The sequence below is a fragment of the Narcine bancroftii genome, chromosome 13 (genome assembly GCF_036971445.1).
Source record: "Narcine bancroftii isolate sNarBan1 chromosome 13, sNarBan1.hap1, whole genome shotgun sequence".
In the NCBI taxonomy this organism is placed as follows: domain Eukaryota; kingdom Metazoa; phylum Chordata; class Chondrichthyes; order Torpediniformes; family Narcinidae; genus Narcine; species Narcine bancroftii.
In genome coordinates, this window is record NC_091481.1 from 10,861,021 (window position 1) to 10,879,442 (window position 18,422).

Genomic DNA, 18,422 nt, shown 5'->3' on the forward strand with positions numbered 1-18,422 from the left:
CTGTTCTTGTGCTGCTGAGTGCTCGTTTTCAGGTTCCTGTACCTTTTTCCTGACTAGCAGTGTGAAGGGTGGACTGTGCTCTCTTGAGTGGTGTGTGCTTTCTTGAGACACTGCCTCTTGTAGATGTCCTCGATGGAGTGAAGACTGATGCCTATGGTGTCACTAGCAGTGTTAACAACTCCTGGAATTTTTTGCCTCAGAAATACAACAAAGTCTGGACTATTATAAATGTTTGTAACTCACATTCCCTCCACGTCTGAAACGTAATTTAACCTCTGGCTCCATTTAGAGGTATCCATTAATAACCAAGTTATTTATGAATGTCGAGTTACAAATACTTTTATAAAATTTATTGTAAACTAATCATGGCCAAATTTGAGCTGTTTTCAACTACAAAACCAGATTTTTTTCATTATATCCTCGTCACAATTTGACCGTATGAAAACAGACCCTTTTATCTCACGTCCCTTCTGACTACTGGTCCCATGTGACTGTCTGTGGCCCTCATCCCTCCATGTTCCTATCTAAATGTCTTTTGAACATTACTGAGTACGGTATTAAACCCCAGCACTCATCTGCCTCGACTCTGGTCTTGCCCCAGCCCTTGTCTAAATCTTCCTGAGTAGCACCAGCAAATTACCTGCCAGAATATTGATCCCACTCCACTTCAGGTGCAACCCATCCCTCTTGTAAAAGTTCTCTGCCCTCGAAGAGATCCCTGGCCTTTGCACCAACTCCTCAGGTGCATGTTAATCTGATCTATCTTTCTATTTCCAAATCTGCTAGCACACAACTCTGGGAGTAATCAGAGGATTACTGCTCTCAAGATGCAGCTTTTTAGTCTAATTTCTAGCTCCCTAAACTCACTCTGCACAACATCAGCCTGCATAGTGTAAACAAAGTGATTGTCTATTTGTTACTTAGTAATGGTTGGCCAATTAGTGTTTTCCTATGGTGCAGTCGTGACTAATTTTAAATGAAAAAGATGATTAACTGTAAAGCCTTTTGGGACATTTTTATCATATATTTTTCATAGCACCACTTTCTTATACCTTCTTGTATCATCCAACTGGGATGCTGCAGATTTCAATAGTCAATGACACAGCACTCCATTTTATACATTTTGTTTCTGTTTTATTTGAGCAAGGTACCCCTTGCTTCCAATCCATTAATCAGTTTATTAGACGTGCTTGCTTTGTTGTTGACGACTTGGGCTGGCTCTTGTAGTTTTGTTTCTTTATACCAGCAAGTGCTTGCATTTATTAATTGAGGGGAAAAAAATGACATGGTTTCAGACAACAATGTTCTTCAAGCATGTAGAAGGAGGAAAGGTAAATAGAAATGTAATTTGGGGTTGGAATTGGCAAAAAAGCCAGAGGTGTTTGGGGAAAATGGTATTATTATTTCAGAATTTGGATATTGATGCACTCTGACTCTATAATCTGGAATCCCAAATGAAGTGGTTTTTTAAGTGGTGGGCAATGACATTGATAAAAGCAAAATAGGAAATGTTGGAGGTTTGATTTGCAATGTGTTCTTGATCTTGTATTGTCCATAATCATCAGATAGAATTGTTTATTTTGATGTTGGATTTTAGAAGTAAGAGAAAGTTTAATAGGTCCTTTTCTTGAGCTGATTTTTAACAGGTGAACTGCAGCTTTTTTCCCATCCTAACAAGTGGTCTTCCACATCCTGCCTTCTGTATATTAATGCTAATCAAAAGGGTGAGCCCTTTCCCGGAAGAACACTGTCCTGATTATTATAGTGACTGTAATATGCATTCATTATCCCTGTACTCAACAGTATCCATTAACATCTACCTCTTTTATGATTTCCAAATTTTTGCACTATGCCTTCGCATACAGTGTAGCCCAAGGTTGCTACATCTAGTAATCTATTCTTCCAGGTTTGGTGATGTTGATGCTCAATCCTCCATCTTCCTTCACTTGCCTTTCACCAATGCATAATAAAGTTTTTCTGCCTTAGCGCCACATTCTTTTCCATTTACCGCCAAAGCCTTAAAGCTCTTCTTGGTCAAAGCCTCTAAGCTCCCTTTTATTCTTGCACAATATCTGCCTGTTTGTCTTGAAATACTTTAAGATAGTTTATTACATGCCCAGTTTGTGTTGAAAATATTGTGAGTGGCAATCCAAAGAATTTGAGGGGATGGAATTTGAGGGGATGGAATTTGCATGTTGCTTGACATTTCAAATGACACAAAACAACAAATGTTTTTTTGAAAGTTTTAGTTCCTGAAAAAAAAATGGGGATAATGATAGAAAACTTCAAGATGAACCCAAAGATAAGTTCAGATTTGTTGTCTCACTTAAGAAGTTGGAGAAACATTAACTTTTATTGAATTTAGCACATTTAATCACTTCATAACGCTGACAAGTGTATAAGCTCAACTGACCTAAAAATGTTTTGCTGCTGATTTTTGTTTGTACTCGGCATCTGATGCCTCTCCTGTCAGTGTTTAATAAAAGTCAGTCAGCCCTGATGCTGGTTTTCCATGGTAACAATGTCCTGGTGAAACCTTTCATTGTGTTCCTCATTGACTGCTCTAAGATCAGCAGGGAAGAAATCCAAGTGCAAATGCAGAAAATGAATTTTCAATGACATGTTGCACTTGGATTAGGGTTTTCATGATCAGCATCCAAAATCCATAAAATACACCCAAAAACATTCAGGAAGCAAAATCTTCATTGGGCAATGTAATTGGAAGATCAAATGAAATAAACCAGGTGAACTTGAGAAACTGTGCGGAGGATTTTATGTGAGAGGAGGGCCATGAGAAGGTCCCATTTTGTTTGAGTTGAGAATACACTCTTTGCATTCAAGTTACAAATGGATTTGCTTGGGGGGTAATATCAGGATTTTGTTCTGTTTATCTGGACCAGGTTATATTGTTCCATTGTAACTCATGGGATGGTGTAACATTTCTTGTATGTATTTATCACAACAAAGACCTCAGTTGGTCCAGTGGTTCCATGATTTACTGTAAATAATTGAATTTTGTGGACCAAATTTTAGGGTAAAATTTAGGGAGTCGACTATTAGACTCCTGTTGCTTTTGATCATGGTAGATACCTGCATTGTCCAAGGCATCAGGAGCTCGGATGGGGCGGGAGGCCAAGGCGAGCATCTGCAATCGGGGCACTGGGAGCTTGGATGGCGGGTGGCTGAGGCGTGGATCCGCAATCAGGGTGCCAGTTGTTTGAATGGGCCAAGGTCATGGCTGGGAGCTCCAGAGGGTGGGTGGCCAAGACATGGTCCAATGTCAGGGCCAAAAATAGGGGTTAGACCTTTACTCAGGATTGACTATTACACACATATATTCAGTAATAAGTTCAAGTTAACAAACAATTACAAACTTGTAATGATGACACATTAAATGAAATTGTGGGTTCTTGGGAGAGGCATCACAGAATATCAAATGCTAAGATGCTGACCAATCTTGACTGAAGAAAGCTGCTCATGAAGCGCACGACATTGACTTGTTGCAGTGTTGGAGTAAAGCTGGTTGAGTGTATATTAACTGGGAAGGAAGGTGGTATGTGAGAGAGAGTCTCATTTTGGGCACACTTTGTAATCGTACTTTTTTCTTCTATTATTACAGAAATTGAATACTGGTCACAAATTTCTTGTAGTGCCAAACATGAAAGTATCTCTGGGAAAACGACTCATTTTTCTTTATGAAGACCAAAAATGTAGAGTCGATGAAGTCACAATATCAAAGTGTCGGCAGCTGTTTTGGGGAATGTGAATTGAAGCGCATGCTGTACTAATCAGACCCAACAGTTGTTAACATTGCTGACTAAAGCTCCATTGATTCTGTCAAATAAAGATGGCATTTATTCAGAAATAGTCTTCAAGCCCCAACTCCCTGTATCTATATCAGTTTCCAGTCAATTTATGAAGGTTCTTGAGTATCCAGGCTTGGCTGACTGATTTAAGAACACCATTCCTGTATAAGGTATAGTATTATAGTAACTGTATATTCATTACAGGTTCTGCATTTAGCCACAGTAGTCCAACATTACTGAAGAAGAATTAATTCTGCAACAATGGTTATGCTTCGTAATTTTCTCTTTCTCGATATTGGCTGATAACAAAGTTGTAGCTACTTACAATATTATTCTTATCTGTATCACTTCCAAACAAAGTGCTTGGAATCGAGCCTGTCAATCACTGCCACATCTAAGAGCAGAATCAGAAATTGAAAAATCTCCAACTAGTTGAACAAAATTGTTTGGAGAAAATAACTGATTTAAAATTACTAGTCATTATAATATGTGCTAGCAAATTAGCATTCTTCCTATTATCCTGGCACTTAAGTCATGAGCATTTCACCTTGTTTGTTTCTTTTCAATGTATTTGAATTTATTGTACATCAATCACTAAAATGCCATCACTTTTTTTTCTCACTGCCTGTACCATAGTTGACTTTCCATCCTTGCTAATTTTAAAATCATTACCCTTTCATTATCATTCATCTCTAACTGTTGCCTTTACTCCTTGAAATACAATGGTTTACCTAAATATGTTTGCATCGTAGATTTTATCAAGCTCTGCTCTTAAATGCCAAAATTGCTCAGTATTTTGAAGTCCTACCCCTATGCAACTTTGGCTACTTTGTTGGAAATGATTATCTGAAACTGCCCATCCCCATATTTCCTTTAGTGTCATCTTTAAATTATTGTTCCTTACCAAATTTGAGATCTACTTTTCTGGACTTTCTTCCTTGAATCCGACCTCAGTTTGAATCATCTCAGAATATTCAATGTTGATGATATTCACGTCCACTTCATTTCTTTTGCTCCCTTCCCTCTCTATAAGAGGGCTAATTTCTAACATGCAGCAATGGATGAGAAGGCACTGTCATCAAAACCATGGTGTCTATGTCCAGGCATTTACCAAGTCATCTTAGTTTACTAGTGTAATAAGCAATGTTAGATATGGGTGAAATAGTTGACATGATGTTTTGGACCTTAAATAATCACTCAGAGAAATAATTAAATAAATTCGAAGTGCCTGGTATCTCTTGTTAATCGAGAGAAAATGGTAGGACTAATTCAGTCACTTTCAAAATGGGAAAGTGTGACCATTGGTACCACAGTGAACGCTGCTGAACCTCAACTGTACTCAATGTGCATATGACTAGGGTAAGGGGTTCCAGTTTGTTGATGTACAAAGCGAATTGAAATATGGACTGTGGGAAGAATGCAGAGAGGCATTGGGAGAAAGGGAGCAGAGTATTGACAGGGTAAGTGAATGGAGAAGGATATGGCAGGTATCTATTTTAGTTGAAAAAGTAGGAAGGCAAAGTATTTTTTAATTGGTGAGAGTGAAAGATGTCAGTGTTCAGAGGGATATGGGTGTCACAAAAAATTGAAAGTTGATTTTGCTCACAAGCAGTTGGGTTAGCTAGTGACACTTTAGCTGTTTTTTTTTCCAAAACACTGAGTACAAAACCAGTGTTCAATTATATGGATACATAATTAATGTGGACATTGCTGGTTCTGCACCCAAGGAAGATTGTATTTGTGTTGTAGACAATGTGGCAAAGGTTCAGCAAATGTTGGGTCCCTGTGAGGAGTCTTGATGAAGGGTTCATGCCCAAAACATTAACAATTATTTTTTTCTAAATGCTGAGTTCCTCCAGTAGATTGTGTTTTGCAAAAGATTCATGAAGTATTAGGTTTGTTGTTCAAGGAGTGATTAAGCAAATTGGGCCTGTACCCTCATGAGTTTGGAGGAATGAGAAGCAATCTTCAGATACAGACTTCAGTTTTATTGTCAGAGTACTTGCATGAAATCAGGAGATTTCTCTTTCCTGTGGGTGAGGCAGAATTAGAATTTGGTAATGCAAAGAAAAACTGTACTCAATGTACACATGTAAACAAATAAATAAATATAAACAAACTGACTGCAATCCATGGGGGGGGGGGGGGGGAATCAAAGTGCAAAAGTAAGAGTTTAAATCCCTGATTGAGTTTGTTGTTGAGGAATCTGATAGTAGAGGGGTAGCAGCTTCCTGAACCTGGTGGTGTGAATCTTGTGGCACCGATACCTTTTTCCTGATAACAGTGGGAACATACTATGTGCTGGGTGGTGTGGATCCTTGATGATTGCTGCTTCTCTCTGATGGCGGTGTTTCCTGTAAATGTTCTTGATAATGGGGGGAATTTTACCTGTGTTATCCTGGGCTGAGTCCACTACTTTTTGGACAGCTTTGTGCTCAGGGGAATTGGTGTCCCCATAACATAAAAATGTTAAAGGCTTGAGAGGGTAGTTGAGGAATTGATATTCTTCCTGGCTTGTGTTGTCTAGAATTGGGAGATGTAGGGGGTCAACTATTCCGGACAGATGAGTGAAAAATTTTCCCTCTTGTTGCATCATCCTGTTTGCTGCCTAGAAATCCATGTCCTCTGATGTGCCCTTCTGCCACCATAAATTTTTTCCCTTTAGTTACTTCATCAAAATGTGTGCAATCTGACAAAGACACTGTGGGTAAAACTTTATAATTTATTGTTCAGATGTATGCTGAAGAAATATAGCTCGTGGTGTCTCTTTGCTTTTGTGTGTCTTGATCCCATTTTGTTTGAGTTGCCATGTGTGACTGACTCATTGCTGGTAATTGTGGTGACAGGCTCTAAGAAGAAAGTCAGATGGTTCCCCGTTAGGAGACTCTTCGCCCAACCTTGCCCCAGTCTCAGGATTCCTTACAGGTTTTTAAAGACAGGTGGGTGGAGATGGCAGACATCGCAGTATGTAGCTGGTGAAACTTGTCTTCTGTCATCCACTTTTTCTTCCTCTTTTTCCTTTATCCCTTCCTTTACCCTGCTTCTTTAAAAGTCTTATGAATTGTAAATTTATCATTGATAAATCATCCATTTTAAATTTGGTTAATATGTTAAAGTCATCTCTGCAACAAAAGAAATAACTGCTCTCCTGCAATATTTCTCAAATTTATTCCTGTGGCTTTTTGGATCGTGATTGCTGGTGTATCGGTAGGTTTGTGGTACTGACCCCACCACCTTCCTTAATTTTTTAATTTGTGTGAAAACTTTTTACCATGAATAATTTCCCTGAGGTCATTTTTTTTTAACTTGAGAAGAGGAATAATGCATCAAGATCAGAGTTGCTGCAGTGAAGCTACATAATCCAAACCAGTTTAGATGTTCAACATATATCCCAAACTTTCTTTTGAAATTATTTTTGAGTTTTTATCAGAAAAACAAATTAAAAAAAAAGCAGTAAATCAATTGCAATGAAACCTTTGCAGATTTACAAATAATAACATATGGTACAGTAGCAATACTACTTAATTCTAAATGCAATAAATGGCAATACAATATTGTAAGAAGTAAATAAGAAAAAAATAAAAAAACCTCAAACTCACAGCAATCAAGGTTAAAATTCATATTATACATGTTAAATCAGAACAAGTGGCCTCAGGATCCAAACCAGCCGGCCCACTGACGTTCATCATTGCACTTAATGAGTCAAATTATGAAAGTGAGCTAGAAATGGGCCTCGTCTTAAAATAAATCTTGATTTTTGTAACATTATGCCTAATTTTCTCCAGATTTAAAAAGGACATAATATCTATTCGCCATTGATGATGTGTAGGTGGGAACTCGTCTTTCCATTTTAACAGAATCGCTCTTCTTGCAAATAAAATGGGGAATGTTATAACCTGTCTTTGATGAGAAGATGAAATAATATTTATAATCTTTAGGAAAACCAAGTAATGCAATTATGGGACTTGGATCTAAAGTTATCTTAAATATGGTTGGAAAAGGTTCTAAAAATGTCGGTCCAATATTTTTGCAAATTAAGGCAAGTCCAAAACATGTAACCGAGGTATCAAATATTTTGCATGTAACAAAGTGAACTAATACCAGAAATAATATGAATAATATTATCTATTACTAAATCCATTGCTTTTTGACAGTAGTTAATCCCAATCTTTTCCTTGTGTTGGACTAAATGAGCATCTTATTAACTTGACAGTAATGGTTCTTTAAATGTCCAGAATAGCTGAACTATTTGGACAGGGTGATCAAATTTACAGTCCTTTTTTCAGTGGGCATCAGGAGTATTAAAATAATTTGAAATGTCTGAATTAAAATAAATTTTGTTTGCAAAACACCTATGGTGTAGCACTGTGTCTCATGGTATTTTATAGCAATGTCTTCAAATAAATTATTTGGCAGGTGACTAAAGTTTGAAGTATTTAGGAGAAACTTTAAGGGAATGAAGACAAAAGAGTCTAAAAATTGCTGAATCTAGAACAAAAACAGAACCCTGGAAGAACTCAGCAGGTCAAGCAGCACATATGGAGGTAAAAGGTGTTGGCCTGTTGCGTTCTTTCAGTCATGTTTTTGCTCTAGTGTCTTAAAGGTCTTGGTAACCAAGGTACAACTAAAGCTGATTACCATTCGGCCACAAAACTATGAATGCTTTGCATTTTTCAGTTTCCCGCCTCCCAGCAACAGTAGCTTTTTGGCCTTTAGGGTGCTTTGGAGTCATCAGAATCTTATCTGCTGTTCTTCTGTTTGATGTGGCATTTATGTTTTGTTAATGAAAAAATGTGTTTTTTAAGTTATTACCATTTTTGGATCCTGGTTGGGTGCTTTAAATATTTAGGGTCAGGAATCCCCAGGGACATCTTTGCTTTTCCAATAAATTTAAAGGGCTGGGCTTTTTTGTACATTAAAAACTTAAAATGGGTTAATATCACAAGGAAAAAAACCAAGGTATTGTGTAGGGTTTTGTCCAACAACAACATTTTATAGAAGAACTCTGTGCCAGTGTCTATGCTTCACTATTATACCTCTGACCTTCTCTACCCACTGTCAGTACTAATCTTTTTCTTTGTAGATTAGATATGAAATGTATTTGGTTTTTTGCTTCACTTGTCCATATTTTCTTGTTCTTCATAATGTTTTTCTATCAATGGCCTCTAGTTTTTCTTATGTCCAATTATAATAATTTCTCTATTTACTTTCTCACAATTTTGTATTTCATAAACAGCCTTCTATTTTCAAGAATGGGGGCATTACTCTGTTCATCCTTTCCTCAGAGATATAATCATATTCAAAATCTCGGAACTTCTGAACAAATATCTCCACTTTTGTTATTGTAAAACCAGGCAATCCAAATGGCATCAACTAGGCCAACAAAATTTAGAAACCTTTAACATGGATACTAAATCTGTTTGGTATAACTTTAATCGAGATGCATTTTTAAATTTCTAAGGTGAGAGAGAAGATTGTTTCTAATTTATTTAGGTTTCCTCCAAAAAAAACTAGAGGCCATTCATCCAGATGTAAGATGTGTCATTAAAGAACACTGCAAACAGCAAAATAGATGTTTTGTAGAATGTGTAAAACTATTAGATATAACAGAGTTTAACTGAGGTGTGTTATGCAACAGCACAAGTTAGATATTTCTAAACATTTGTTTCTAATTGTTTAAATTAGATTGTTTCTAATTGTATTCCAGACTCCTCTTCTCTGAGAATGTTGGATCTAAAATAGAAAAATGCCCATTCCATTCATTACTTGTTTCAGCATGGTTAGGGTTTGAGATTTAGCAGAAGAACCTGTTGAAAAGTATGCCATCAGTAACTTTATCATATAGAGGCAAAAAAACCCACTAAGATCCATTTTCAAGTGCGAGCAAATTTCTAATATAACTCAGAGATTTGGAGAATATATTCTTCGAGAAGGGCAATGCAGTGAATATGCATTGTATTAATGTTAATAGTATGTATTAATTTTTTTAATTCATTTTTGTTACTGTATTCTTTACTTAGTGGCTAATTGTCCTGAGGTTGACTGAAAGCTTGGACTGATTCTGTTTTTTGGAAACAGCAACTCCAGAATGCCACCAGAGGGCATTTGTCACCATGAAAGTTTCTTTGGAAATGTTTAGCTTCCTTTAATTTGTGAAGTACACAGATATTTCTTGGTTTTGAGCACTGAGAGGACATCTGCACAAAGTAAAGGGAGGAAAGTTTAGGGGAGACATCACAGATAGTTTTTTTTTTTTACACAGACAGTTGTGGGTTGGTGGTGGAGGCTGGAACATTGGGACATTTAAGAGACTCTTCAACCGGCCCATGGATGAAAGAAAAATAGAAAGTTGTGAGGTTGGGAGCATTTAGTTTTATTTTTTTAGGGAGGTATATGTAGGTTGGCACAACATCATGGGGCGAAGGGCCTGTACTGTGCCTGAATGTATGGTCTTTATGATACAGGATTTGTGCTTGGCATGCATTTGTGTTCCATTTTAAGGTAGTAAACTAATAGTTTCAATTGGCCAGGAAGGCATAGTGGTTCAGTTAGTAATGCATTTGATTCTTAAATTTGGAGTGGAAGCTAGTCTCACTCTGGAGATTTAGGCATCAAATCTAGGCTGACACTTTATAGATATACTGAAGGAGTGTTGCAGTCTTTTAAACCCTTGTGTGGATATAAAACACTCCATGGCATAACTGGAAGAGCAAATTATTGCTCTTGTGCATCCTTTCCACCATCACCAAACATGTTATTTAGTCATCATTTTGCTAAATGTGGGGTTTTGTGGACAAGTTAATTGCTGTATTTTGTGTTATAATATCCTGGTCTTCTCTTTCATCAGTTGCCAGAATGACCTCCCCATTTTGTGTTATTGATGGAAAATACAACTTTTATCACCTTCATTCCTACTGCCAATGGCCCAAAAGCTCCCAGTTGAAACCATGATTTACTTGTGTATCTTTTCGATTTAACATTGTATTTGTTGTGCAGAGTATGAACCTCCCTAAACTGAGGTGGCCAAGAAGATTAAATGATCCATTTGCTAAGCACATCTGTTCAGTTAAGGCAGTGGTTATCACCCTTTTATTTTCCCATTCACATACCACCTTAAGTAATCCCTTACTAACTGCTCTGTCGTTGGTAAGGGATTATTTAAAATGGTATGTGAGTTAGGGGGAAAGGTTGAGAACCACTGAGTTGAGGAATACCAAGGATGTTAAGTGCATGATTTTTTTGATTGCTGTTTTATTTTGTACGTGTGAGATTACTGTGATTTTCTTGATCTTGTCATGGTGGCTAAAAAAAAATTTCCTCCTACCCCCCCCACAACCAATTTTTTTCCCCCCTTTCCTCATTTTTCCCCAGGTCAAATCGCTCCACCCGCTCGAAGTGGGCACCGCTGTGTTGCAGATAATTCAAACCTTTACGTGTTTGGAGGCTACAATCCTGACTATGAGGAGTCGGGTGGTCCTGAGAATGAATCCTACCCACTTTTTCGTGAACTCTGGCGATATCATTTTGCATCTGGTACTTGGCAACAAGTGGGTACAGAGGGATTCATGCCCAGGGAGCTGGCGTCAATGTCAGGTACAACTGGCATCATATCTTGTGTGCTTTTCATTGAGAGCTAAATTTTTATTCACTAACATGATCATTCAAGCTTTGAAATACAATGGTTAGAGATGTCGAATTTTTGGGTTGTATCTATTTAATCTGCTCCAGGAAGAATGAAATGCACAACATTAAACCGCTTCCAAACATTTAATCAGAAAAATATTAGTAGCTTCTGGATTTGTAGTAAAAACTTGTCATTGTGGTTCTTGGAGTGTAATCATCATGTGTGTTTACATGATACTAAAGGGCAATGTCTTTCTGCATGTCTGCCAATCATTGAGCAAAGATAACTTCTTCCTCATACTTGCAACACAAGACCTATGTCACTGACTGTATTTAGTTTCTTTATTAGTACCTCTCTACCTCAGGCTGCTTCTGAGTGGTTTTCACGTGGAATTTCCTGCTCCTTGGAGCTGTTAAAGTGAATGACACCAATAGCTTTGCAGGAAGTTGGACAACTATAAGGGAGATATAGGAATAGAAGAGCTGGCAATGTGAAATTTCAGCCTTTCTGTTTGTCATTGCCTGAATCATTCTCTTCCCACAGGTGCTGCATGTCTGTGCTTCTAGTATAATCTGGTACTGTCTGGAGTTTAGATGTTCTCCCTGTATCTGTGTGGGTTTCCTCCTGGTGTTCAGGTTTCCTTACCTTCAAAAAAAGTATGGGGGTTGTAGGTTATTTTCGGTTTAATTGGGTGGCACAGGTTTAAATGGCCGGATTCAGCTTCTACTGTGCTGTAATTAAATTTTTAAAAAAAGCTTAATTCTGTACTGAAATTTTTGAAGATTTCTATGACTAAAGAACATAACCTCATTTTAACAAATTAGTTTTAATTGATTTATTTTTAACTTGCATGATATTTTAATTGCAACTGAAATCTTAGTTTAAATTGTTTTCTGTTTACTTTTTTGTGATTCATGTCCTAGCTTGGAAGTAAAGAGCTTGATTTAAAGTAGGTTTAATTAAGTACAGATTGTTTACCAAAGCTGGACATTGATAAGCAATGTGAGTGAGTTTGTAAAAGAGATGAGGGAAATGAAGAGGGGGCAGCTGCTGGTATTGGGGAAATAAAATGGATCCAGGAGCAAAGGCAGTTGAGGTAAGAGGTTACTGCAGTTTGATTTAACCAGTATATTGTGATGCTTAGGCTGGACTTGAGCAATTTCTCATCCATCCTTGTTTCTTTGTCCACATAACCTTATTTTCTTCCACATATAATTTAGCTTCTCTGGAAACACATCTGTGCTCTTTGCCTTGTCTTGTTGCTTTGGTCTCGAGTTGCATTATAGGAACATAGGAAGTAGGAACAGGAGTAGGCCAAAAATGGCCCGTCGAGCCTGCTCCACCATTCAATACGATCATGGCTGATCTAATTTATGACCTAACTCCACCTACCTGCCTTCTCCCCATATCCCCTAATTCCTCTAACATGTAAAAATTTATCTAACCGAATTTTAAATATGTTTAATGAACCAGCCTCAACCACTTCCCTGGTTAGAGAATTCCAAACATTCACTACTCTCTGGGAAAAACTCTTTTTCCTCATCTCTGCCCTAAATCTACTCCCCCGAATCTTGAGACTGTGTCCGCTCGTTTTAGTTTCCCCGGCCAGCTCAAAAAACCTTCCTACATCTATCCTATCCATACCCTTCATAATCCTAAATGTTTCTATAAGATCTCTCATTCTTCTGAACTCGAGCGAATACAATCCAAGACGATTTAATCTTTCATCATCAGTCAACCCCTTCATCCCAGGGATCAACCTAGTAAACCTCCTCTGGACCGTCTCCAAAGCCAGTATATCCTTCCTCAAATATGGAGACCAGACTGGACACAGTACTCCAGGTGCGGTCTCACCAGTACCTTATACAGTTGCAACATGACCTCCCTACTCCTGAATTCAATTCCTCTAGCGATGAAGGCCAACATTCCATTTGCCTTCTTAATAACCTGCTGCACCTGCAACCTAACTTTTTGCAATTCATGCACAAGAACTTCCAAGTCCCTCTGCACAACAGCATGCTGTAGTTTTTCAGCTCTTTTATTTTTCTTGCCAAAGTGGATAACCTCACACTTACTAACATTGTACTCCATCTGCCAGACCTTTGCCCACTCATCCAGCTTAACCCTATCCCTCTGCAGACTCTCCACATCCTCACTACAATTTGCTCTTCCACTCAATTTGGTGTCATCCGCAAACTTGGCTACATCACATTTTGTCCCCTCCTCCGAGTCATCAATGTAAATGATGAACAGTTGTGGGCCTAACACTGACCCCTGCGGCACCCCACTTACCACTCTCTGCCAACCTGAAAAACTCCCATTTATCCCGACTCTTACACAATTCTTGCACAATTGTTTGATTTTTTTTAAAAAATCACTATTATATTGATGGTTGTTAGTTTTGATCTTTGCACAAGTAGAAACATTGTGCCCTCTTAAATTTTTTAAAATTTAGACATACAACACAGTAATAGGCCATTTCACTAGTCCATGCCGCCCAATTAACCTACACCGCCGGTACATTTTAAATGGTGGGAGGAATCCGGGTGAAAAGTCTGAACTATTTCAAAGACTTTGGGTTGTTTTGAGAAAAAGAACCTAGGGGTCCAATCCTTTGCTAATAATTACACATTTGTAGTTCAACTATCAACCTTGTAAATTATTTCTGTGTTCACTTCAGTGTCTCCAAACATCTATTTATAATGTGTCTAGTAAAACAGTGTGTAGTTCTTCAAGTGTGGTCTAAGGCTTGATATTAGTTTGGTTTACATTTTACCTGTACCCTATTCTTCCTCTCTGGAAGTTCTTGAACTTGCTTTGCATTTGTTCTCCCTTATTGTTTTGCGTTGCAACTTTCTGTAAACTCTTTATATTTGCTTCTATGACCAATTTATTTTCTTTTTAAAGTGCAATCTTCATAGTTTGTAGTCCCTATGTGAACTATCCTTTGCAATTTAGTAATTAATCAATCATTATCTGTCATTAATGTGATTGCATCATTAATCCTTGTGGGACACCACTTTCTTTGCAATTTTGAATAGATGTGTTTCATGCTTGCATTCAGCTTATTATTCAGTCTGTAACATCCTCTGAGTATACATGTTCTGACCTTGTCCATTATTGTCTAAACAATGCTGCAGGATATGATAAACCAGTAATCTCATTTCAACAAATGTAATGAGCAGGAGAAAGATGGAAACATTATTATTTGTGTAGGTACAAGTTCTTGCTGTACATTTTGAGTTTTGTGTGGTGGGATAGTTAAGAATTTTAAATACTAATGGCTATTCTGAGGGGAGATATTAACATATTTGGTGTATCCCTGGGGATGAATCCATTAAAGCAACAAGTATGTTTCTTTTTCTCTAGGTAATCTGTACGTTTTTGGGCTGTGGTAGGCAATGAGTTGCTTGTTATAGAATCAGTTTCAAATTTATTGCCACATGTACTAAAGTGCAATGATAGTTAGTTTGTTAGCTGAGCAGTACAGCCTTGTGCATAAAGTAAGAAAGATGGTAAAGAAATTTGCAGAGTGATTAAATGGTACACATTAAAGGCAGTATAATTTTAACGATTAGGAGGTTCATTCAGGAGTGAGATAGCAACCGGAAATAAAATATCCTCAGTTTAGCAGTTAATGCAATGCACCAGTTGACCTGGGTTTGAATCTGGCGCTGTCTGTAACGAGTTTGTACATTCTTCCCATGTCTGAGTGGGTTTCCTCCTGTGATCTAAAGACCTTCAAGGTTGTTAGGATGATTGGGTGTATTTGGACTGCACAGGCTCATGGGCCAGAAGGGCCTGTTACTGTGCTATAATCTCTCCCAAAAAAAAATCTGAAGGTGTGTTATTTCACACTGATCAATCTTCTTCCTGAAGGGGGGGGGGGTGGGGGGTGGGTGGTTGAAGAGCGTTCGGCTGGTGGGTGGGGGAGATGTAGGAGGAGGAGGGGGGCGGGGAGGAAGAGTGGGGTGGCTGGGGAGGAAGGAATCTTGTAGCATGTTAGGTAACTTCCAAGGTAGTAGGAAGTCAATGAAGGGAATGGGAGTGCTTGCATGATGAACTGGGCCATATTCTAAACCTTCTGAAGGGAGTGAAGCAGTTGCCATACCACACAGTGATGCACCTTGACGATACTTTCAGTAGTGCACCTGTGTGGAAGTTGAAGGATGCAGGTGAAATTTCACATTTTTCAGACTTCTGGGGAAGCCAAGACTCTAGTGCATGTATGAACCTGGGCAAGAATAGGGGCTCCATTAATTTGGAAATTTGTGCACATTTTTTCTGTTGACGAAGATGTAGCAATGTTTATATTATCTATCTTCCAGTTGTTTTACATGGTAATAACTTATTGGTGTTCGGAGGCACTGGTGTTCCCTTTGGCGAGAGCAGTGGAAATGATGTACATGTGTGCAACGTGAACTACAAACGATGGGCGCTGCTTAATTGTCGAGGAAAGAAACCCAATCGCATATATGGGCAGGTCAGTGACTCAGTGCACTTGAATGAACTTTGATACAGTTAGCAATACCATTCCTTCTTTCCTCCACTCCTTTCCAAAGAGTCTCTCCCTCCTCACCTTCCCCTATTTCTCTTCCCCCACCCCCTCACTCACTCAGTCTTCTAGCCTTACCATCACTGTCAATAGTAATTTTGGGATTTTAATCAATAGTTTAGCCTCAATTGAGGAATTAATTTTTTTCCTATTGGTAATTTTTTTATAACCATACAGATTAGGATACTTTGTCTTTTCTTTAACTTATCTGAAATATACAATGTATTAAACACAAAAACTGGGTTTTGCCAAATCTGAATGTGACAGTCAGTCTCCTAATTTCTCATAGTGAAACTTCCAAAACACTGTGGGATTTTGATTGCTATTTTACATTCATTTATGTTGTGCTCTTGAATCTATTCTTGATTTTCAGTATTGCAAGCAGTTTTATCAGCAAGTTCACTTGGAGACCCTGCCAGCTTGTTCCAGTTAGAGTAAATCATACAGCCAGCCCAAAGATTGATGAATTCTTCAAAAACCATTTCCATCCTCAGGGTCTCCTTTGTTTTTCTCTTGAATCCTCGATTCCACTGCCATAGTTTTTCACTGGGTGTTATCATCTCATCATCATTTTTGCCTGCTCACTACCACTGCCAGGAGGGAAGAGGAAAAACCTGTCACCATGAAATTCTCTTTTGCCCATTTGCTAACATGTAACACCAGTTGTTTTTTTTTTCTTGCTGGAATCTGGAGCAACAAACCATCTGCTGAAGGAGGAGCATCAGTGGGAGAAAAAGAATAGTTAGCATTAGGGTCAGAACACTTCAAGGCTGGACAAAGGGTTCCAGCCTGAAATGCTCGACCCTCTGAGTTCCTCCAGTTGATTGTTGCTTCATTTTATTTGTGTCTTTTTCCAGTGGCTGCTACATTTTCAGGAAGTATGTTTCTATCCAACATTTTTAAAATTATTATTATAATTTTTTATTTTTCACACTATGAACCATATCAACCAAATTATGTACAAACTTTTCTCATTAAATTTACACAGTGGTCTTTTTTCCCTTTCCCTCCCCTCTACCCACCCCCCTCCAAAACCCATAAATATTAAACCTATACAATAAAACCATAAAACAATATTTTCACACAAAGGAAAATAAACAAGAAAAATGCGTCATCTATTTATTACACCACACTGAATCGAGTAATTTTGTCTCTCACACACACACACATATATATACATGTATGTGTATATAGATAGAGAGAGAGAGAGAGGGCTACACCACGAGCTTTTCAGTTATAGGATGCTGCCATTACGTGTCCTATCCAGTCTCTCTTTAGTTTATGTTCTGCTTCATTTAGATGCGTTTCCTGCACAAAAGCTGTATCTATTTTTTTCCTTCAATAAATTTAGTAGCCTCTTCCTTTTAATTGGTTATGTATTCCATTAATGTTTAGAGTCATATCGTTAAACGTGGCCATCTTGTATCTTGCATACACCTCTTTTCCACCTCTTCGCCACCTCCATCCCCCTTTTCCCCATTTTCATTTCTTAGTTTTCTCTTATTACACTTAATGTACGACAACACATTTAAGACATAAAGTAACACTGCAGTTCCCACATCCACTAATACCTTATCCCCAAAGTTCCCCCCCCTCTCTGAGTTGCCCCATACCCCTTGCTGGGCAAACACAACTCCCCTTTTCATTTAGGTGTTGTGATCTTGTTCGCAGCGTCAACTGATTTTGCAGTGACGGTTAATCCTCCTCCACCCAGCACTCCCCAGAAAACACTTTTTTAAACACATATAACAAAGCTCTCTCTCTCCTTTTTTTTCCCCTTACTCCCTTCCTTCCCTTCTCTTTTCTCTCTTTAGTTCTTGTTTTTACATCTTTATATATACTTTATCGCTGTTCTTCATTCTTGTTACATCTATTCATCTCTTCACCTGTCCTGCAAACGTTCTGCAAATTCTTGCGCTTTCTCTGGATCTGAGAACAGTCTGTTTTACTCCCTGGGTATAAATATTTTAAACACTGCTGGATGTCTTGATATGAATTTGTAATTTTTTTTCCATGAAGTTGATTTCGCTTCAAGAAGTTAAATTCCTTCCTCTTCTTTGAGTTCAAAACTTATGTCTGGGTAAAAAAAAAAATATTTTTTGACCCTTGTATTCCAATGGTTTATTATCTTCTCTAATTTTATTCCTCGCTCGTTCCAGTATATTTTCTCTTGTTGTGTTTCTCAAAAATTTTACTAAGATGGATCTTGATTTTTAATGTGCCTGTGGTTTCGGAGCTAATGCTCTGTGTGTCCTTTCTATTTCCATTTCTTCCTGCATTTCTGTCATTCCCAGGACCTTCGGGATCCATTCTTTTATAAATTCCTTCATGTCTGTGCCTTCTTCACCCTCCTTCAGGCCCACTATTTTTATGTTGTTTCACCTACTATAATTTTCCAACATATCAATTTTCTGAGACAACAAATCTTGTGTGTCTA

The 18,422-nt window shown here is 38.0% G+C and overlaps 1 protein-coding gene across 5 annotated transcripts in view; it reads left to right on the forward strand.

Moving 5' to 3' along the window:
* klhdc10 (kelch domain containing 10) overlaps positions 1-18,422 on the forward strand; it is a 30,672-nt gene that overhangs the window by 1,412 nt on the left and 10,838 nt on the right. For 2 of the 5 annotated variants that reach the window (XM_069909334.1, XM_069909335.1), the window contains exons 2-6: positions 3,620-3,976; positions 6,653-6,745; positions 9,514-9,776; positions 11,178-11,399; positions 15,759-15,913. In XM_069909334.1, the coding sequence (XP_069765435.1) occupies positions 9,755-9,776; positions 11,178-11,399; positions 15,759-15,913 (399 nt within the window). In that variant the 5' untranslated portion in view covers positions 3,620-3,976; positions 6,653-6,745; positions 9,514-9,754. The remainder of the gene's footprint in view (positions 1-3,619; positions 3,977-6,652; positions 6,746-9,513; positions 9,777-11,177; positions 11,400-15,758; positions 15,914-18,422) is intronic. The other 3 variants (XM_069909332.1, XM_069909333.1, XM_069909331.1) reach the window with 2 other exon arrangements.